The sequence below is a fragment of the Psittacula echo genome (assembly GCF_963264785.1).
Source record: "Psittacula echo genome assembly, chromosome: 7".
NCBI lineage: Eukaryota > Metazoa > Chordata > Aves > Psittaciformes > Psittacidae > Psittacula > Psittacula echo.
The window spans coordinates 10,735,842-10,757,265 of NC_137740.1; the positions used below are offsets into that span (position 1 = coordinate 10,735,842).

Consider the following 21,424-nt stretch of genomic DNA (forward strand, 5'->3'; position numbering starts at 1 on the left):
ACTCCCACCATGCCAGTAAGGGGAGAGCCAGGTCTTGACCCACACAAGCAGGGTAACAACAGCATTACGGTGAGAGCAAAGCTGTCACAGCACTGAGCACCCATGGCTTATCCACGCACTTGGAAGAGCCCCTCTCCTTGAAGCAGGATGCTCAGGTCCTTCCTGCATCGTCTGACAAAGGCAGCAGGCCTGCCCAAGCTCTCATGCAGCTCCAGCTTCAAGCCATGCTCTACAAGCTAGCGAGGGGTGTGCTGGGGGACGTAGTGCATGGACAGTAAAAGGCACAGGCAGAAGCCAAGGCTAAAAGGACAAAGAAGATGTCTCCAGGGCAGCGGCACTCCAAATCCACCCCGGCAGAGAAGCCCCATGTTTCTGGTTGCTGGTAGGGGGTAAAGACCTGGCACCATTCATCACACAGATGGAGAATCCCAGTCATCACCCCCATCACACTGTGTCAGGGGGAAGCACTCTCTGAGCCTGAGCCCCACAGGTTCTGCCAGGCTGCCTGTACACTGCCACATCCCGGGGTTTCCGCAGGACATGGTCCAATAGTGGAAGACAGTCCAGAAACAAACTGGGAGAACTGGATCTCCATCTCTCACTCAGCACATCGCCCTTCTCATGTAATCACATTGGGAAGGAAAGTCTGCACCATCACCCTTCCTCCACAGGGTATGGATGAAGGTGTTCAAACCAGGCAGGGCCTCACAAGAAAGAGAGTTTTAGCATTCCCCATGTGCTGAGGCCAAGCCCCAGGTGCCCCAGGTCAACTCCAACCTGGATGGACACTGACCTCGAAGACAATGATGGAAATGAGCACATCCAACAGGGATGACCTGCTGCTGGCCTTGCCCCACACCTCACACTGAGCATGCTGGTGCCACCACGGATGTGTGGGAGCATCTCCTGTCCTCTCTGGGCAGCCAGTTTAGAGGAAGGGTTCCCAGTTTTTGCAGACAGAAGGCTGAGGATTAGAGGGGAGAGGTCCCACTGCACCAGGTTTTCCCACCAACCCTTCCCTGCCACCAGCATGAAGGACCACAGGGGAGTGACCAGCCACCTGCAAGCACCATCCCAGGGCAAAGGACTAAATATATGGGGACCCACCTCATCCTCCCTCTCCCATAAATCTGCTGCAGGGCCAGCACCCCATCCCTTAGGGCTGCATCATCAAACACTGACAGGGGGTTAGAGGAACAGTGCAGCACCACCAAGCCAGCCTGTCCTCCCTTCTCCAGCCACCCCAGCTCTCCCAAGCGGAGACAAGTGAAGCAGAGCGAGCAGTTGGGAGAGCTGGAGTGGTAAGGGCGAAGCCATGGGCTACAAGAACGTCACATCATCCTGAGACTGGAGCCAGCGCCAGTGGGCATCATACTCCAAGTGCAGTTTGCTGTTGAGTTTGCAGTTCTCGAAGTCACCCTCGGCTTTCCGAGCCTTCCCATCCAGGTTCCCCTTCCCCAGCCTCTCCCCAGCCCCTGATGGCACTTTGGTGTCTCTGCCCGGTTCCACAGAGGACAGCTGCTGGCCCAAATGCCCATTGGCCACCTGGGGCTCCTTTGCAAACCGGTGATCCTGGGGCAGGCGGGGTGGGGAGACGTCCACGTGGGGCCACTCGTGCTCCGCTTTGCCCTTCTCTTGCTTTGCCAGACCCCTCTCGGGGTCGATCCTGACCCAATCCTGCTCCGCCCTGACCAGGGCTCTGCCCGATGCGGATGCAGCAGCGGTTTCGGCTGCGTTTTGGGAATACTCATCCATATCATCAGCCAACGTGTCCAGGTAGCTACCAACGGAGATGCTGTCCAGTGGGTCATTGGGGTCCTGCAGGCTGTCCCAGCTGCCCCGCCGCGAGGCTGCCTGGCTCTCCACCAGGCTGTACTGGCTGCTGGTCAGGCTGCTGCAGCGGCTGGTCAGCGTGCTCCGCTCCTCCAGCAGCCACTTCACCGCCTCGATGCCCTCATTCACCACCACCAGCTGCTGCAGGATCTTCACATCAACCGCTCGCAGGTAGGCCTGGTGGGGAGACAGAAAACAGGGGTTTGAGGGGACCAAGGTGAGCCCCAGCCCCAGCACACCCTGGCAGAGGTATCACTGTAGTGGCCACAGCTCTCCTGGGCTGCCTGATGAACAGCATGGCATGGGGGAACACCCTGCAGGGAAACATCCCAGAGGACCCTGTCCAAGACTTAGGGACACAACCATTGCAACCAATGACTCATGGTGCCTATCACCCATCAGGCCCTTCAGCGAAATAAACCCAGAGCACTTATGTCACTGTCTCCTATGGGGACAGGAGTAAGCAAGGAACTGCAGGCACTGGGTATAGGTCTGAGCCCAGAGCATCCCCCAAGCCCTAGGAGACTAGTGGCAGGGCAAGAAGACCAAGCAGGGGCATTGCTCTGAGCAGGGGTCTGTCTGGACCGCCAGCAGCTCCTCAGGCTGTTTTGGCTGGGTCTCTTCATGTATTTACTTCCCCTTTTCTAGGGTCCGATCCAAGCCTGGTGACAACGTGACAGGATCTGGAGCCCGAGATCCAAATCACTCCCAAAACAGAGGAGGACAGTGGAGTGGAACAGTCACTGCTGACCACATCACTTCCCTCACCGACTCCTGCCCCTCCAAGCTTTTGCAAAGCTTCAGTTGCTGCAGAAACATCTGTTTTCCTAAAGGAAAGCCCCGCGTGCCAAGACATTCCTGTCTGTGTGATACTGGCTGCCGAAAGCCACTGGATTTCCCCAGCACAGGACACAAATATTTTGCCAGGAAGGGGAATAAGACGGCAGTGGTGGGAGAGAAACCCATTGCAGGACAGGTACCAGCAGCTTGGGAGCTGCGGATGCCCACAGGCTGGTTCACAAACACGCTCTGTCCCCAGCACCAGCAAGCTGGGATGGAAATCAGAGTTGCCTCACAGGATCATTTCTAAGCGCAGCACACTCAGTCCCCAGCATCCGGTACCCTCAGAGCCACCCGCCTGCCCCTGGGTGACTCGCTGGTCTCTCGAGACCCACCATCTCCGATCCCACAGTGAGCGCAGCAACAAAAGCATCCGAGGAAGGAGCCTGGGAAAACTCCAGCCAGGATTTTAGCACGTGATGCCTCTCAGTCCAGAGGACACAAAAAAAGGGGCAATGATTTGTAGAGACCCAACACAAATCCGCCATCCCCTCCCCGTGCTCCTCAAGCTGGATTTACATGAAAAATAGCAGCGATGTGCCCGGATTGGGGCAGGAGCCAGCACTGGAGTGCACAAACTTCCTTTCTAGGCAAGTTATTTCAAAAACTGCCTACAATGGACTTTTCTGCACACGCTGCTGAAGCATCTGGCCTTGGCAGGGAGAAGAGGCGGGAGGAGGAAGGCTGGGAACCCTGATGAGGGGGTTCCCTGGTTTTCTCTGCCTCGCTTCAACAGCTCTGTCAGAGATGCCGGAGAGCCACCCCAAAAGCAAAAGGTGAGAAAATACTTCCCCTTTTCCATATGGTTTGCTGGAAAGAGTTGAGCATCACTTTGCTGGTACTTTAGGCCAGCCTGACCCATCCCGTTGCACCCCAAGAAACCCCCTCTCCAGCAAGGCAAGAAAAATGTGGGAGAAGACCAAGGTCCAGCTGCTCTCTGTATTCCTCCAGATGTGGTGATGCAGCACCACAGCACCAACCTTGTGCCAAGGACATTCATACAGGGGACCATCACACTCTTCCCAGCAGGGATACAGTCCCAAGAAACCTGCAGGCACCTTCATCCCTAGGGATGAAACATCCTCCTCAGAGCAAGAGGCAAGTATGGGAATTTGCTGTCTTCCCCTCTCATCACCCACTCGCAGGGCAGCTTCTCCACGGATCACTGGGATTTGCTGGTCTCTGCTGCTGGGAGGGGAGATTTTGGTTCTTGTTCATGGGGATGGGGAGATCGGGGAGCCCTGTACTGGGTTTTGGGCATTCAGGTGCCATTCCCAGGCTGCTGACCTGGGTATGAGGTGTCCTTGCTTCTTTCAGCCAACAAGAGAAGCCAGGGCTGAGAAAGCAAAAGGCTTTCTGAGCCAAGGTTAATAACACACGGCCAAAACCAGGCCTTGCAGACTGGGGTCTGACCCTGCCTGCACCTGGGCAGGGCAAACACGACGGCTACTTCCTCCTCCTCCTCTGAGCAACTCAGGGCCCACAGACCTTTCTGCTCCGGTCAGAGTGCAGGCTGGAAGCTGGCGTGGAGGGAGGATGAAAGAGAAGGGAGGATGAAAGCACGGATGGGGAATATGGAATATGGAATGGGGCAAAGCAGAGGTGCCCCGGGTGGCAGGCAGGAATGCAGGCGTATTTAGGCGGCTTCCCTATGGAAACGATGCTCATTCCCACCCACCCGGCCTGTGTGTGCACGCGTGGGAGAGTCCCTTCCCCCAGCAGCACTTGAACCCATTGCCCAATCTCACCACGTTTCCCAGAGGCGCAGGCATCGCCGGTATTTGCTCCCTCCACGGAAAGAGGGAGGCGAGAAAGCTGCCATCGACACTCCCACGATCCCCGGGAAAGGCGGCCAGAGGAGCACAACCCTTTACGAGACACCAGAGAAGCCCCAGCAGGAAGCGAACCCCGGGAAAGCTCCCAGCGATGCTTGTGCCTTGTCACTCAGGGGGTGACACCCATGGGGGTGGGGGGACCGGCCACCATGCCCTTGGAGAAGGTCCCTGCCCTAAATCCTGATCCCTGGAACACTCCGATCGCCACCGGAGCCAGCGCCTGGGATGAGGAGGGGGAGCAGGACAGCGGTGAATGAAGGGGTCCGTGAGACCCCAAGTGGGGGGGTGCTGTGTAGATCGGGAAGCAGAGAAAGACGGGGTGAAGGGCTGTTAATACATAGAGGAAAAGAAGGGACACCCCAAAATGCGGGCAAGGCGCGGGGCACTATTAGGGGGCTGTTAGGGAGGGCATGGCAGGCAGTTACCCGGAGGGGATGCAGCTATCCCGGGATGGGGGAAGGATGGAATTACCCCGGGAGGGGGAGCACTTACCGGGAGGTGGCAGGCAGCTACCGAGGGGATGCAACTATTCCGGGGGGGGGGGTTAGTTGTCAGGGGGGTGGGCAGGCAGCTACCGAGGGGACCAGTTACCGAGGGGTAACGGGGAAGCATCGCGGGCACAGCGGGCAGTCGGGGGGCACGCAGCTCCCCACGGGTGCGCAGTTACGGGGGGGCCGGCAGGCAGTGCCCCGGTGCCGCAGGACTCACCATATCGAGGCGGAGCGCCCGAAGGCGTTCGGCGAGCGGCAGGCAGGCGCCGCGGGCCGGTGCGGGCGGTGCCGGCGGCGCGGGGGCCGTGTCTGCCCGCAGTCCCCGCAGCAGCCCGGGGGGCGGCCGCCGCCCCACCTTGGTAGCCAGGTCCCGCAGGTCGGCGGGCAGCGCCTCCCCACCGCTCTCCATGCGGCTGGGGCGGCGGCGGCGGCCGCGCTGTCACCCGGACCGAGCCGCGGCCCCGCCCCGCCGCGCAGGCCCCGCCCCCCGCCTCCACCTGCCCGCACCAGCGAGGTCCGCCGGGCAGCGCAGAGCGGCGCGGAGGGGCGGGGCTAGCGCTGGACACGCCCCCTTTCGCCCCCGCGGCTGCTCTGCGGCGCCGGAAGCGGCGCGGCCCCGGTGGCGCTCAGGGTTCGCGGCGCGGCGGCACCGCGGGGTCGGGCCCGGCCTCAGCCTCCCCGCTTGGACCGTGAGTAGCGGGGCCGCGCACAGCGTCCGGGCCGCGCCCCCCCGGCTCCGCGCATGGGCCCTGCCCCGTTGCTGCTCCCCTTGGGCCTCCGGCGCCTGGCTCTCCTATCCCCCGCCTGGGGCCCCTTCGCGACTCTCCCCCGCTGCCCTGGGTCCCCCCACTCCGGGTGCTTGGGCCGCTCTGCGGTACCCGCCCGGCATCGCCGGGTCCTGGCGCTCTTCCCCTGAGGGTGCCCCGGTCCTGTGTTCCCCTCCGGGCTGCTGCTGGGGGCTCCCACCGTGCCTGGTCCCGCTGGCGGGGTCTGTGCTGCAGACAGGCCCCTGGCTCTGCCGGGCCTCTGCATTCCCCCCCCCCAGGCCCAGCAGGTTGCTCGCAGCACGGAGCCTGGACCTGGGCAAAGACTCTGCCCCAAGGGTGCTGGGATCTCCAGTGGGATTATGGCCCAGCTCTGGCTCCATGTCTGTGCTATCAGAAGCACCGTAGTGGGGATGGTGCTGCTTCATAGCCACCCTACTGCAAGTGGGGAGGATGCTTCTCCTCGCCGGGGGCCCTGCAGGCAGATATGGCCAGTGATGACACCATGATGCCTGGTGGTTTGGAGTCTGTCACCAGATCCTGCCTCTCGGCCACCTTTCCAGAGTGTGGGAGTGGTCCCACTGCACTGCAGTGGCCTCTGTAAGGTGGCCTGGAGCAGAAATCCTCACTGGCCCATGGGTTCAAGAGCTTCCCATCACCCTGCTTACAGTCCTCCAGCAGAGCCTGGCCTCCTGGATTGCTCCCTGCAGCAGAGCTAGGGGTGCTTGCAGGTGGCAAGTCTCCGTGGGGCTTTAGCTTGTGGTATGTGAGTGCCGTTCATGGTCACTGCTTGTGCCAGGCCCTGTCTTTGCTGGGGAGAGGGTTTGAAAGCACTCACCTCCCTCACTGTGCTCCCATCCCATCCTGACAGGTAGCTCCGATGAACATGAGAGCAGAGCAGCACGCATCCTGACCCCTGCTGCACACGGCTGTGCCAGCCCATGTGACTATGGACGAGTGGAAACCCAACCCTGCCGTCAAGCCCCACAAGAAGCGGAGCTGGTATCTTGCCTGGAAGTACAAGCTGATGAACCAGCGCACGCTGCGGAAGCTGTGCCAGGTGAGTCACCCGCAGGCCTGCAGCAGATTAGGAAGGATAATCTACGGGATTTGTGATCTTACGGAGATGCTGTGTGGATGGAAGTGGGTCTGCTGGCAGTCTGGGTGACCTAACATGCTGGGGAGACGTAACTTGTACCCCAAAATGTTACTTCCAGTGATTTTGTGCTCGTGCGTGGAAGGATCTGACATGTCTAGCAGCAGCTTCCAGCTGGAAATGGACCTGTTGGGTGGCTGTGGCAGGAAATATAGTTATTCAGGTGTCCTTGGGAAGCTTTCAGCTAGAAACTTGGCTGAATGCTCCCCTTCTGTTTCCGGACCCATGCCAAGTGCTATAGGGCTCAGCCTGCGGTGGAAAACCATCCTTGCCCCATTTAGTTTGCAAATCAAGCCTGGTATAAGACAGCAGGTGGACAGAGAAACTACAGCTGAGTAACAGGATCTCATGCCCCAGAGGCAGCTGGCGTCTGGGAAAGCTGCAGACTTGGTTGCTTGTGCTGTAAAACTGCTAATCCTCACCAGAGTCGGCATCCTGGGGGGTGTCTGGGGGTGTAAGCACAGGAAGGGTTTGGCCCCACAGCAGCGAGCTGCAGAAAAGGGGCTGCTCCTGAGATGAGCAGAGCTTGTGAGATCTGGCAGTTGGTTGCTGTGGGAGGGAGCAGGGAAGGGTTTTGCATGTGCCGGGGGGGGGGACGAAGGCTGGTGAGGGCTCCCTCAGGAACAGGAGGGCTTGGTCCTGCGTCCAGGTCATTCAGGCAGGCATTGCTGGGGGCAATGTTCTGGAGCCTGTCTGCTGTCACCTCTGTCCTTTGTGTCACTGCTGTGGCTTAAAACACATGAAAATTGGGCTTAAAATATGTAAACTGGAGCTGCAGGTATGAGGCAGCCAGGTCTATAGCAGCTGGGCCTCTATCAGCAGCTTTGATGGAGCCAGCCTTGCCAGACTCAGCTGTTGGTCTTGCTTAGTGCTTGGTCACCAGGGCTGCTGCCCCATGTCTCCAGTGCTGACCAGGCTGGAGGCAGGTTGGTAAGGTGGTCTTGCTGCTGGCCACCAGGAGCAGTCTCCCCCTCACTGTGAGCCCAAGGCTCTATTCTGGCCTATTTAAAAGCTTTCTGTGCACAGATCCCAAAGGTGCTCATAGTCCTGAGTCAACAGCAGATCAACAAGCCAAAATGCCATAGTGACAGTTATATTGTCATGTGTCTTATTGCTGGTTTTCCATCTTCCTCTTCCTCAGTTACTTCTTGAACCCATTTGGCTGCTTGACAGAGGTAGTAGCTGGCCAGGTAGGACAGGGATCCTGTTAGTGCCTCTCAGCAAGGGCAAGCCTGTGTGACCTCAACCCCATACCACACCTCAGAGAATCAAGGATCCTAGAGCTGAAAAAGGCACAGATTTTTAAGCAGCAAGGTGTTGGGGGCTGAGGGGCAAGGGAGGAGTCTCAAGATCACTCATGACCTGTCTCGACATCCCCTTGGCAGGAGCCCAGGCTATGAGCAGCCTCCACCAGCCTCTCCCCTCTTCCTTGTTAGCTGTGAACTCCATGCTGAGTCTTGGGGTGCTCCAGGGAAATGCTCCAAGCTCAGAGTAGGACCCTGAGCTTGCCTGGTTGAAACTGGAAACCATCTGATGGCTGGGCTAAGGGGCCAGAGTTTTGGGCCATGGATGAATCTGTCAGCAGCACATAGCAGTCAGATTTGGGTCTCTGTGGTGACTCTGCTGTGAGCCGGATGGACCCTCCTGGCCTGGAGCCTGGAGGAGCCCTGCAGCGGTGTTAGCTATGGGGGTAATAGCTGCTCAGGGCTTTCTGTCTTAAATCCAATGGCAAAGCTTCCCCTTGCAGCATGACTGTCCAGAGCAGCTTCTGAGCTCTGGGCTAGAACTGTTCCTCAACCCTGAGGCAGGGCTGTAGGTGCTGGGCAGGGACTTTGTCCCTGTGCGAAGCCCCATGGCCACCACATGCTGCTGTCACCTTTTCACCTGGGCCTTGGTTCACAAAGCTCCCTAAAGTAAAGACAGATTGCTTCAGCTGAGGTCTTATCTTTCAGTCCTGCATCCTAGACCAGCACTGCAGCTTTAAGCTTACACCTGCAGGTGGATTATTCCCCAACATGGGATGTTTGTGGTCCAAGTCTTCCTGTGTGGCTCTGTCTCAGAAAAGGCCCCTTTAGTGGGGAGTAGTTTCTGCTTTATGCTCGGTCCAAATACCAGGAAAAAGACTGAAATTGAGCAAGAGAGGAGCAAGGTGCATTTAAGTACAGGTGCTTCTGCATCCTCTTGGTCTGGAAGCAACAAGGCCATGGGGAGTGGTGATGCCTGGGAGGTTCCCGTGGACTGCTCCATAGCCCCTGGACCTTCCTATCGCCCTCTGTCTTGGCATCCATGCAGCTTGCCTTGAAGATTGCTGCAGACAGTAAGGCTGGGGGCTGTTTTCTGCAGCCTGTGGCACAGTGTGGTTTCCTCAAGTCAGACCTCAGCTTCTTCCCTTTGCCTTGCTTTAGTCGCACAGCATCTGTCCCTGGTGAATACGTCCTCTGGTTGCTGAGGAAGAGATGAGAGTAGTGATGCTGCAGGACAGGCAGAACTTAAGGTTACTGTGGGAGCTGCAATTCTGAATTGCATGCACAGACTCAACTTTGATGCAATATTTTGATGGGAACCTGCTCACAGATCTGGAAGCAGGGATTTGTTGGAAGTGGGTTAATTCTCGTGTATCAAGAAATTGATGCTCTCCAGCTGATGAAAGTGTTTCAACATAAAACTTGGTCACCTGTATTTCTTTCTCTTTGCCTTTCTCTGGAAGAAAACAGGAGAAATGACATATAATTATGATCCCTTGCAAGATCTCTTGGGGTGCCCTGCAGCCTCTGCCAAGGAAGTGGGCTGAATTTGTTGTTGTTACTTACAAGCTGCTAATACAGTGTCCTGCATTGCAGACGGGTGCTGTCCTCTTCCTGCTTGTGACTGTAATTGTGAACATCAAGCTGATCTTGGACACCAGGAGAGCTGCTTATGAGGAGGAAGAGGAGTCTGCGCAGGACTATGGTGAGGGGCAGCATCTTGCTTTTCTTTGAAGCAAGAAAACTGGAGGGAAGGAAGTTATTTCTTCAAGTCAGGACAAACTTTTGACCAGCTACAGCATAAAAGACAGGTCTGTGCATGTAGTTTTAACAAAAATCAATAGAAAAGGTTGTTCCCATTCTATCTACTCAAGGCTTCAGCACGTCTGGCTGCAGATATCTATGTGGGGATAGCTGGGGCTAGACCTGTTGTCATTCTGTATTTCCCTTAACTGCTGTCCTTGTGCATTCTTAGCCATGGTTTATTGGGCCAGGATACGTGGTGGGCATGACCTTGTGGAGGCTTGTCTGTGCTAGCGCCAAGCATGAACAAGCTAGAGGTGCCTTGGCTGATTGAGACTATGCATTTCTCCTCTGCAGATGACGAGATGCTGAATGTGGAGGTCCCTAGGCACCCTGTCAGCAACAAGAAGGTCTTGGATGTTGAGGTGTACTCCAGCAGGTCGAAGGTCTATGTGGCTGTGGATGGGACAACGGTGAGTTATCGGTGCTGGCTGACTGACTGAGCTGAGGGTGGATATTGCTGAATGAGTGAAGCCTCAAGCAGCAGGTGGTGAGAGCACTTTAGTGGTGGTCAAGATAGGACTCTGGAGGTGCTGTCCTGTGTTGCCTTCTACTCTGGCATCCATCACTGCCATCAGCAAAGACAAAATGCCACAGCAGCAAGAACTGCTTCTTCTCTGGGAGCTCTGCTGTGGTGAATGGGCAGGGAATAAGAGGTCTTGACATATGATTCTCATCACTTCTCCACTTGCAGGTCCTGGAAGATGAGGCTCGAGAGCAGGGGAGAGGGATTCACGTCATCGTCTTAAATCAGGCTACGGTAAAGCATCCCTGTGTGTCTGCATTTGTCTGTCTTATTGGGCAGTGTTTGTCCTTGCTCTTTAACTGCTGGGTGCAGGAGACAAAGGGCAGCCAGGAGAGAAGCTCCCAGATGCTTGTTTGTCTTCACTTGCCAGAGCAAGACACAGTCACCCAAACAGTCCCTGCAGTGTTTCTCTTGTGCTTCTCTGGCTGTCCTTGGGAAGCAGGCTTGTGAGGTTGTATAGTGCTGTCCTATGGACTTCATTGCGCTTCATGTCGTGTGTGAAGCCCCAAGGGCTGACCTTGCCTGGGGATTAAATTCTTGGCATACCAGAAAGATAACTCATTGTGTTACTTAGAAACTGAGGTTTCCAGGACGGATTTCCATAACACTGCATGTGCTGCCCATATAGCATTTAAGATGCATCTAACGTTTGAATACCAACAGGGTCATGTGATGGCCAAGAGGGTCTTTGACACCTATTCTCCCCATGAAGATGAAGCCATGGTACTTTTCCTTAACATGGTTGCCCGGGGCAGGATCCTGATCTTCACCATTAAGGTATGTGGTCTTAGTGTCAAAAGAAAAAGTCATCTTGAGTCAGGGTGCCCTAAAGCTTATCTGGGCAGTTGTCTCCTGAATGTCGTCAGGCATTCCCAGGGCTAAATGTCACATCCTCACTGGGCTGTGCCTCCCTGGCTGGATCACCTCCTATGTCCTCTTGCTCCCCCTGGCTACTACAGGTATTACAGTGTGCTCAGCAAGGCAGGAGAGCAAAAAGCTGTTGTGTGAGAGCCTGCAGCAATAAACAAAGGTTAGGTGGAGAATGGACATGAGGAAATATAAGGATATGGTGAAACCCTTCTGGATCTAGATGGCTGTGTGAGCAGTACTGTGCTGCTTCAGGGTTTCAAGCTTAGCTGTGTGAAGTGTTGCAGAACAAATGGCTCTGCTTGAGAATAATCTGGTCTTGAGGAAGCAGAAGTCTGCAACTACTCTGACCTCCCTGTGGGTCATGATGAAGCCACGGTTAGGTTTAGTGGCACAGAAACCTTAGCAACCTGCTCTTGAAGGTTTGTGGTTGAACAGGTTCAAGGGTAGGAGTGGGCTCTGTACCTCTTTAGTATTCATAGGAGACTTTCCTTGTCTGCATCAGGAGTCAGGCCTCAGCTGCAGGGTTGTGTTTTGTTCCAGGATGAAGGCTCCTTTCACCTCAAGGACACAGCCAAGAATGTCCTGAAAAGCCTGGGGAGCCAAGTTGCACCATTCCTGAGCTGGAGAGATATGTGGACATTTGTAGGGAAGAAGGGAGGTGAGTCTTGCATAGACTTGAAGAGCATACATGGCTCCTTATGGTGGGAGAAGCCCCGTGAAGAGAAACCCAGCCCGTGCCCAACATGCTGTACAAGCAGGGAACAAGTCGTAGGGAGTGGCAACTCTGTTCCTGGGGGTGAGGGTGGGGAAGGAGACAGAGCATATCCCTTCAGCAGCTCGCCACAGGCCAATGGGAAAAGGTGCCAAGCTGCCACCCCGAGCTACAGCCCTTGTTCATGCCCTGACACAGTGGGAATGGGCCCTTGCAGACAGTCCTGACCCTGTGTCCCTGCTCCAGGGGAAGTATACGGGGAGAAGCACGCGAAATCGCCTGCCCTATCAACGTGGGGTGACCCTGTACTGCTGAAGACAGAAGTTCATCTGACATCCGTGGAAGGTAGGAAGCAATATCTGCTCCATGGTGCCAGGTATCTCTGGGAGATGCCTGCCTGCTGGTCTTGATGGTTTTGAGTCAAAGCTGTGGGTCTGTTAGCAAGATCCCAGGATGGATGTAATGATGTTTGAGATGGGGATGGTAATTTTTAAAATGAGGCCAGCTTCCCTTCTTCAGGCTTCCATGGCAATTCCAGGCATGGCTGTTGAGAAAGGTGAGGATGGGGAAGCAGGGACATGGTCTGGCTGTTTGTCACCTCTTAAAACTAGGCCTGGTCCAGTCTTTTCTGGCTGTTGGCATTGAACAGGTCCCATTGCTGCTCAGAGAGGCTATATGATGGGGATGGCTTCTGAATGGCTCCTGGGGTTATATCTGGCATCTGGCATGAACAAGCAACAAGTGTTGCTTAGGGAGAGCCATGCATGTGGCAATGCAGCCTGGAGCACACAAGGTGAGGTCATGGGGTTGAGCAGTCTGTGTTTTCTCTGTGATGCTTCCAGATGCCGAGTGCCATTGGCCTGACACTGAGTTGAACCGCCGCAGGAAGAGGTTCTGCAGCAAAGTGGAAGGTTATGGCAGTGTCTGCAGCTGCAAAGACCCCACACCCATTGAGTTCAACCCTGATCCTGTGAGTGCAGGGGCAGAGTATTCAGGGAGGGCGGGGATGGACCAGGTGTGTTTGCAGCTCAGTTGCAGAACCTTGTCGTTAAGTACCAACTAAATGGTGCCCGTGGTCAAGGCCTTAGTCCTAGCAAAGGTAAGGTGAATACATATGGTCAGGTCATGCTGTGGTAGGGGAGTTCTCTTGCCCTATGCCTGGCCTGAGCTCCCAGAGTACCGTGGCTCTAGGGACATCAGTGTAGGCAGCAGAGCCTGTACATTTGGTGTTGAGGCAGCTGTTACAGCCTTTGGACTGTCCTTGGCACAGTGATGAAGGGTTTGGACAAAGGTCTCCAAGTGGATGCAAGCTGCAATTGGGGAGCTGGGTCTGAGGTGGGGTGAGGGAGGGAAGCTGGCACGGTCTCCAGCAGTGCTAAGTGGAGTCCTGGTTGGTTGGTGTGGTCCTGAGCCAAGGGGTAGGACTATGCTGATCCCTACCCCATGAATCTTGCTGTCGGTGGCATAGGATCATTTAGGTTGGCCTGACCTTCTCCAGCCCCACTTAAACCCATTGTTCTCTTCCAGCTCAAAGACAATAAAGTCTTTGATGTGCCTGTAGCTGTTATTGCAGGGAACCGCCCCAACTACCTGTACAGGTAAGCACTTCCAGGGGACACAGCTGGTCTGCTCTGTGCCACCAGGCATGGCCCAGGCTCTCCCCTTTGTCCTGCTGGCAGGATCCAGCCTCCTCCCAGGGTTGCATGGGGAGACCTGTTTGAACAGCTCCCAGGGTTCTTTGCCATGGGAAAGGGAAGAGCCCTGGGGTAATAGGTCCTGTTTCCTAATCATGCATATTTCCCCTATCCCAAGGCATCCATAATCCTCTGCTGAATGGCCTGGGCCCACTAGGGCTGTGTTGTGCTCAGGCCCCTTGATCTCTCCCTAGGATGCTGCGCTCCTTGCTGTCGGCTCAGGGAGTCAATCCACAGATGATCACAGTCTTCATTGATGGGTACTATGAGGTGAGAGCACTCTCAGAAGTCCCTGTAGCCAGGACCTTGGTCCCACTGGGAGTATGTGGTGCTGGCCCCATCTTCAGTAGGTGGCAGGCAATGAGCCCCTTCACCCTTCCTCCTGCTGTGGGTCACACTGCTCCTCACCCACTCCTGCACAGTCAGCTTAGCCAAGCCCTGAGTGTGGATAAAGCTGCCTTGGCCTTTTCCAAAGCCCAGGATTGACATCCCTGTGTCAGAAATGAGCTGGTTTACAGGAGTGAGGTGGTCTTGCTGGGCTCTTCCCATCCCCTTTTCTCACTTGATGACTATCACCAGCCCTTTGAGCAGGTCTGGGTGTAACACCTTGTGTCCAGCTCCCCCACGTGAAGTGAAGGAAAACAGTCCAGCTCCATTCAGTGAGAGGTGAAGAGACCCAAAACAGCCTATTGTCACAAGGCTCATGAAAGCTGAAGCCAGGTAAAGGAGAACTGGCCCTTTAGAGGGCAATGACCTTCCTGTCAGCTCAACCTTATAAAGCCCTGGAGGATCCCACTGCAATGTGGTGCTCTGGCAATGGGATGTGCCCTGGGACAAGCATGTGGGACCTTAGTAGGTCTCAGGAGTTTGCTGGCCCTCATCTCTGCAGCAGCCCATGAGGTATTGTCTGGTTGCCTTGTGATGGAGAATGGGAAGGGAGCAGGCTTGTTCCCTTGTAGGCCTCTCCCATCACTGCCAGGTTGTGGGGCTGGGGGAGCTGTCTTGTTTATGCAGGCTCTTGCTGCAGCACATCAGAGTGGTTAAAGATAACAGCATCCATTGCCATGGCAACTGGAGCAGCATCCCTCAGCTATGAGGGGGCAGCCATGCTGCCATGGTGGATACCAGGGAAAGGTTGGTGCAATGGGAGATCCTTCTCTTATGGCTAGGAGGTGGGATGGACAATAAGGGGATAGAGAAGGCATCGACGAGGCCTTCTTGGCATAGAGATGTCAGCCCAAATGTGATTACTTCTAACCCCAGTGCAGATAGGTCTCTTTCTTGGCAACTGTGAGAGAAGATGTATTTGATTGTGGTCTTGACATTAAGCAGCTAGAATGTGTTCCTGCCTATACCTGTTTTCTTTCTGCATTGTCAGTGGGGGACTGGGAATTTTGGGGCCTCAGATATTCTTGGGTACAACTTTGGATTTGCAGACTATCAGGGCTAACAGAAACTTACAGCAGTACTTAGGGCTGAAAGGCCAAGAGTTGGGTGAGTTTCTTGTTGCGGGGTCAAGAGCACAGCATCATTTTAAGCCTCACTTGTCCCCAGGAAGGGAGAGCCATGTGCAGGACATCCCACAGGCATGTTCTTCTTGTCCCAGGGAGCTGACACAGGCAGAGGGTGGGGAGGATGTATCCAGACCCACACATTTGGTGAGCTTTGTACCTTCCCATTGCAGGAGCCGATGGATGTCGTGGAGCTGTTTGGCCTCTCAGGAATCCAGCACACTCCCATCAGCATTAAAAATGCCAGAGTTTCTCAGGTGAGAGACCTTTCCCAGACCCTGGAAGAGTTATTTCCTGGGACCTGGGATAGCATTTGAGGGAGGCTGGTTTAGCCCTGCATCAGTGCCAGGTTGATGGTAACCTGGGCTACAATCTATCTTTTCTTGCAGCACTACAAAGCCAGTCTGACTGCAACCTTCAACCTGTTCCCGGTGAGTGAGACCTCTGCCCTGTCTAGCTGCTCTGCCCTGTTCCTCTCCATCCTTCTCATGTTCTTCTTGCCCTACAGGATGCTAAATTTGCTGTGGTTCTGGAGGAAGACCTTGACATTTCTGTTGACTTCTTCAGGTAAAGCTCTGGGTCCCTCTTTGGGTAGGGCATTTCCTACAAGCTCTCTTGGCTGCTCAGGAGAGGCCAGATTCCTGCCATACTGTTTGACCAGGGACTGGGTAACTTTTTCCTCAGCTTTCTGAGCCAGTCCATACACCTTCTGGAAGAGGATGAGAGCCTGTACTGCATCTCGGCTTGGAACGACCAGGTGGGTCAGGGAAGGATGGTGGAGCAGGGACACCTCTGCCCTGTGTTGTTCCCATGTCAGACTGGGGTCCAAGCTCCAATTGAAACCAGGGTGTCCCACCACTATCATCCTAAGTGGGTCTGTCTCTCCAGCCCTGGGCTGTTCAGAAGTGCCCCTGCAAATCATCCTGTCCTAGCCTTCACAGTGGCTGTCCCCTGCTCCCCATGCTGAAAGCTTCAATGGAACAAGATGCCTCCTTTATTGGTGGGGTAGAGGTGTATTCAGGGTGCTGAATGCTTCCCATAACATCACAGGGCTATGAGCACACAGCTGAGGACCCCTCGCTCCTATACCGTGTGGAGACCATGCCAGGCTTGGGCTGGGTGCTCCGGAAGAGCCTGTACAAAGACGAGCTGGAGCCAAAGTGGCCAACCCCTGAGAAGGTGAGTACCTTAGAGGGATCCTGTCTTATGCATCCCCATCTCTGCTCATCAGCAGTCTCTGATCATCATCCAGATCCTGTGGGTACAGCTCTTGGAAGGCCCCTGGCTCTCCCTGAGCTTCTACTGGGAAGGATGCCCATGCAGAATGGATCTGGGAAAGACAGCAACTTGAGGACCACATAACCAGGCACAGACCTGGCTGGAACAGCCCAGGCAGGCTGGAGCCAAAGGGGCTAGAGCTGGTGTGGGCAGCTGAAGAGGTCCTTGGATGGCCACACTACCAAGTTATGTCCCCAAGCTTGAGTGGCAGTTTTTCCTCCCCAGCTCTGGGACTGGGACATGTGGATGCGGATGCCCGAGCAGCGGAAGGGCCGGGAGTGCATCATCCCCGACATCTCCCGCTCCTACCACTTTGGCATCGTGGGGCTCAACATGAACGGCTACTTCCATGTGAGTGACCTCCCTCATCCCCCAGGCCTTATCCTGGTGCTGAGCTCTGACTTGGCCACCTTTCCAGGTAGCAGGGATGCTTGAGGTGACCTCTGAGTACTGCTGACTCCTGACCGAACCCTTTTTTCCTTCCTTCCCTCCCCTTTCTCTTCCTCCCAGGAAGCCTATTTCAAGAAGCACAAGTTCAACACAGTTCCAAATGTCCAGCTTAAAAATGTGGAGAGGTGAGTGCTGGTCAGAATGAGATCTGTATGAAACAGTTGCTTGATCTGACCCTTGTCTGCTTGTTCTGGGAATGTGTTCCTTCTGGAAGAACAGCCAGAATCTCCGGCCCCAGCACACCGGCCTTCACTGGGGAATCTTTGCAGTGGTTTTTGTGAGCTCAGGTTCAGCTATGGTGTGCTGGACATGTTGAAAGGTCATGTTTTTGCTGCCACGTCCTCCAGGATGCATGGCAGTCCCTGCTCTCCATTTATTGGTTCCAACTTGCCTTTTAATGTTACACTGGGTCAGTCTTAAATTTGGTTTTCTTGGGATATTCCGTGCTTATCAAACTGTCTGACTCTGCCCTTATCTTTGTGTTCTCTCCTCCTCCAACAGCTTGAGGAAGGATGCCTATGAGACAGAAATTCATCGGCTCCTAGGGTATGTGCCTGCAGGAAGGTTGGGAGACTGGGCAAACTAACCAGGACAGAAGAAAGAGGGGAGGTGGCCCTGGCAGCCCCAGCTGCTGCTTGCCTATCTGAAGTACTCTGCAGTGGGGATAGGGAGGAGGTGGAATACCTTCTTACTCCCTGTTCTGTGTCTGCAGTGAGGCTGAGGTCTTGGACCACAGCAAGAACCCCTGTGAGGACTCCTTTGTGCCCGACACCGAGGGCAGGGTCTACGTAATGTTCATCAAGATGGAGCAGGAAGCAGATTTCACCACCTGGACTCAGCTTGCCAAGGTGAGCCCCTTGACATGGCCCATCCAAACCACTGCATTGGTTTTGGCATCACTGGGAAACATCTGGCTGTTGTTTTTGGGTTTGCCCATGAAATGGGTGCAGCTCAGCAAATAGATTCTTGCTGTCAGTGGGTGATGCTGGAGCTCTTGGTGTTTACAGAAGGCACTGGGTCATCCAGGGCAGATGCTTGTCTCAGTGGAGAAGCCTTATGACCTCCCTGTGTGTGATAGCAACTTGTCTGATAGTTCCCATCACTTTCCTGGAAGTGATGATCAAACCCCATGTCCTAAGGAAGGGATGGGAGCAGGTTCCCCCTTTCCTGCTACTGATGGTGGCTGATGGGGTCCTGCCCTGTGCCACCTGGTGCTGTCCCCAGGCTCTGATGCCTCTTCCTCCCTCCCCACCATCCCAGTGCCTCCACATCTGGGACCTGGACGTCCGTGGGAACCACAAGGGGCTGTGGCGGCTCTTCCGCAAGAAGAACCACTTCCTCGTGGTGGGGGTCCCTGCCTCCCCCTACTCGTGAGTATCAGGGCATGGCACCCTGGGTAATGTCCCCATCCTCATGGCTCTGTTCCCTGTCCAGTGCACTGCATCATGCACTTCCTGGGGCATACCACCCTCCTTAACCAGTGTGGTGGGAGGGGACAGGATACATGCCCAGGGCTGAAGGATGCCCCAGTGGGAAGATCATGCCAGGAAGCAGTGCTATTGGGAGTTGGGATCCTGAGGGGGACCAGCACCCCTGCCCGCTCCCATCCAGCCTTTCTCACCTGCAGGTCCAAGAAGCCCTCATCAGTGACACCAATCTACATGGAGCCCCCCGCCAAGGAGGAGGGGGCAGTGGCAGTGCCAGCAGTTGCTGCGGCAGAGCAGACGTGAGACTGGCAGCGGGGAAGTGAAGGGGACCAGGGGAAGACAGAGCCACCCATGGTGCAGAGTCAGAGTTGGAGGCAGCTCTCAGATGCTAGTGACTGGACACACGCTCCCGTTTCAGGCTGCAAAATGAGATCTTGGGTTCCTTCCAGCCCCCTGTTGTGGTCTCCCTGCTCTCCCTCGCAGGGGATGGGGATTCCTCCCTGTAGATATCCCACCCCCATCCCAGGAACTTCCTTTTTTTAACACAGACTACTAACGCTGCTCCCTGTGCCCCCTGGCTGGGCAAGGCTGGAGGAAGGAGATGCTCAATTGCAGACTGGAGGGGGCCTCAAGAAATGCCTCAGCCTCCCCTTTTGGTCCCCAGGTCCTGAGAAGGCAGCATGCTTGTGTGCAAGTGCTGCAGCGTTATCAGCTGGGTGCTATTTATTAACTCTTGCCTGGCTGGTTCTGTGCCCAGAGGTGAAGAGGAGATCTTCCAGCATGTCTTCTGTCTCCTGCACGATGGATGCACCTTGAAGACTGTGTGCTGGGTTGGGCATCTCCCTGCACACTGATCTTGCTTCTTGGGCTGCAGCAGCTGGTGCAGCCCAGCTCATGGCAAAAGGGAAATGCTGAAGAGGAGCTGAATTTACTGTGGGAATGACGGGGACAGCCTATACCCAGCATGAGGAGCTGTCAGGTGCCCCTTTCCTTGCTCTGCAGCTCTGGGAGCCAGAGGTGGCTGTAGATGGAAGTGGACCAGGCTCTGTGCTGCGGCTCAGACTGTCCTCACCCACCATCTCTGGGGGGAGCAGCCCTGTTCCCCTGCTTGTGGGAGAGGGGGTGAAAGTGCCTTGGAGAGTGAGATGTGAGCAGACACAGTCACACCCTCTCCTTTGGATGGAGAGATGCTCCTTGATGGTCCTTCCCTGTGGTACTGTACCCTGTCTCTGCCTGTTCCCTGGCCAGGTACCCCCATCTTTGCTGAAGGCAGAGAGGGTTTCTTCTGAATCCCCGTCCTTACCTTGGTACGTTGAGGTGAGCCAGAATGGGCAACCTGGCTCTCTTGCTGTGGTACACCCCTCATGCAGAGGGAGGGGGTCCCTGTTCCCCCTCCTGTGCCTTAGGAAGGACCGCAGAGCCCCCTCCCACCCCCAGCCACTCGGTACTAATGTGTGTGCCCCTACTAGGGACAGCCCTGGTCCTCTTGCTCAGTACACCTCTATGTCTCATCCATGCAGCAAGAGACCTCTGCCCAGTCCCCCAGCCTTGGGCAGGGAAGCTACGCTCTGGCTTGCCCCTAGGAGGAGGATTTGCTGCTCAGCCCTTTCCCTGTGGTCGTGGGGGCTCTTCCCCTTCGTTTTCTCACTGTGAACTGAGCATCGGGGTCTACACTACACTAACTTATTTATTTATTGCTTGTGGGAATGGGAGGATAGCAGGAAGGCAGCATGGAGAGCTGTCAGCCCCCAGCCTGCGCAAGGGCAGTCATGGGAGGTTTGTCTCTTGTCCCCAGCTCCATCCTCTGTTCCCTTTCTTCCTCCCTTGGCCAGCATAGGGATACATAGTTGTGAACCCAGGAAATCTGCTTCCATGTGGCCAAAATGAGCCTTGTGTGGACACGACACAGCACAGCTCGAGTGTGACCCAGCAGCAGGGATGGATGCAGGAAGGGAATAGGAGGGTGCAGGGTGGCACCTTGAGACTACGGTACTGCGTTCAACCCTGTCCTCTGCCACCACCAGCAGTGCCCTTGGCTGGGGCTCTGCTCTGACAGCATGGGTAGAGCAGGTCCTTTCAGCACAACAGAAAAGGGACAGGCTTCTTCCCAGGGAAAGCAGCTTGCTACCATACCCTGCTTTGGGAAGACTTCTGCAGCTCTCCACCATGATGCCCTTTCCTCAGCATCTCTTCCCAAGGCCCAGTTTCCCTCCTTCCTGAAATTAAATGCACCCCCTTTCCCTTCTCTGACAGGGCTCAGGCTTGCCTTCCTCCTAGCTCCTCCTGGAGCTGGGAAGAGTGGTCCCATGGATAGGGAATGGCTAAACCCAAGCTCCCCTGCAGCAACCAGGGGCTGGGGCTCCCTGCTCTCAGCAACAGCAAGAGTTGACAGATGGGCTTCAAGATCCCCCTTCTCCGCACACTACAATAGGCCCACTGGTGCTGTTCTCCATCCTTCCCTGTTCCAGTCAGGCTCTGGTGTGGTGACCATGGTGGGGCTGGGAGTGTGGGCATCCCGGGGCTTGCTGCTTTCTGAATTGAATTATTTTTTCAGGAGTAAACATTGCAAAGCTGTTGAGCCTCGTGTGGTCCATACCTGCCCTCTGCATGGCCCAGGGCTCGGCTCCCCGTCCTCTGGTGTCACCTGGGCTCCTGGTGGCCCAGGGCTGTGCCAGCAGAGGTCCTCCAAGACGTGCTGTGCTGGATCGGAGCAGTTGGCTGGCACAGGTTTGTGAGCTGTTTCCTCCTTGGGCTTTATCACTTCTATCTTCAGACCAGCTGCCTGAGGACCTGCTTGGCATAACCAGCCCCTGTGGTCCCCAGCACCTCCAACTGCTGTCCCCTGAGAAAGTCTTGTGGCCCTTGGCTCCAGGTTTGGTGTGCCCTGGGGGGGCAGCAGGGTGAAGTGGCTGCTTGTCCTATGGTGAGGAGCAGCAAGCAGCCAGCCCTGGCACTTTTTCCCCACCACCCAGCAGATTGAGCCCCATGGG

At 55.7% G+C, this 21,424-nt stretch overlaps 2 protein-coding genes across 3 annotated transcripts; one reads left to right on the forward strand and one right to left on the reverse strand.

Moving 5' to 3' along the window:
- Positions 1-1,320: 1,320 nt before the first annotated feature.
- On the reverse strand, positions 1,321-5,408 carry LURAP1 (leucine rich adaptor protein 1; the record flags this gene model as incomplete). Its single annotated transcript, XM_080623465.1, has 2 exons — positions 1,321-2,010; positions 5,217-5,408. The coding sequence occupies 2 exons, from the start codon at positions 5,406-5,408 to the stop codon at positions 1,321-1,323; spliced, it is 882 nt and encodes a 293-aa protein (XP_080479591.1).
- Positions 5,409-5,617: 209 nt separating this feature from the next.
- POMGNT1 (protein O-linked mannose N-acetylglucosaminyltransferase 1 (beta 1,2-)) lies at positions 5,618-21,025 on the forward strand. Of its 2 annotated transcripts, XR_013957448.1 has the most exons (23): positions 5,618-5,688; positions 6,635-6,823; positions 9,760-9,868; positions 10,264-10,379; positions 10,661-10,726; positions 11,156-11,269; positions 11,903-12,020; positions 12,321-12,419; positions 12,917-13,044; positions 13,602-13,672; positions 13,963-14,038; positions 15,453-15,536; positions 15,669-15,710; positions 15,788-15,846; positions 15,964-16,036; positions 16,330-16,458; positions 16,783-16,908; positions 17,068-17,132; positions 17,509-17,553; positions 17,720-17,855; positions 18,268-18,377; positions 18,635-19,413; positions 20,989-21,025. XR_013957448.1 is itself a non-coding variant. In XM_080623657.1 (22 exons), exons 2-22 carry the CDS (start codon positions 6,713-6,715, stop codon positions 18,735-18,737), a joined length of 1,980 nt encoding a protein of 659 aa, XP_080479783.1. In that variant the 5' UTR covers positions 5,618-5,688; positions 6,635-6,712; the 3' UTR covers positions 18,738-19,768. The 2 variants fall into 2 exon arrangements, 1 of the variants encoding a protein (XP_080479783.1); XM_080623657.1 differs by lacking the exon at positions 20,989-21,025 and having other exon boundaries at positions 18,635-19,768.
- Positions 21,026-21,424: the final 399 nt, after the last annotated feature.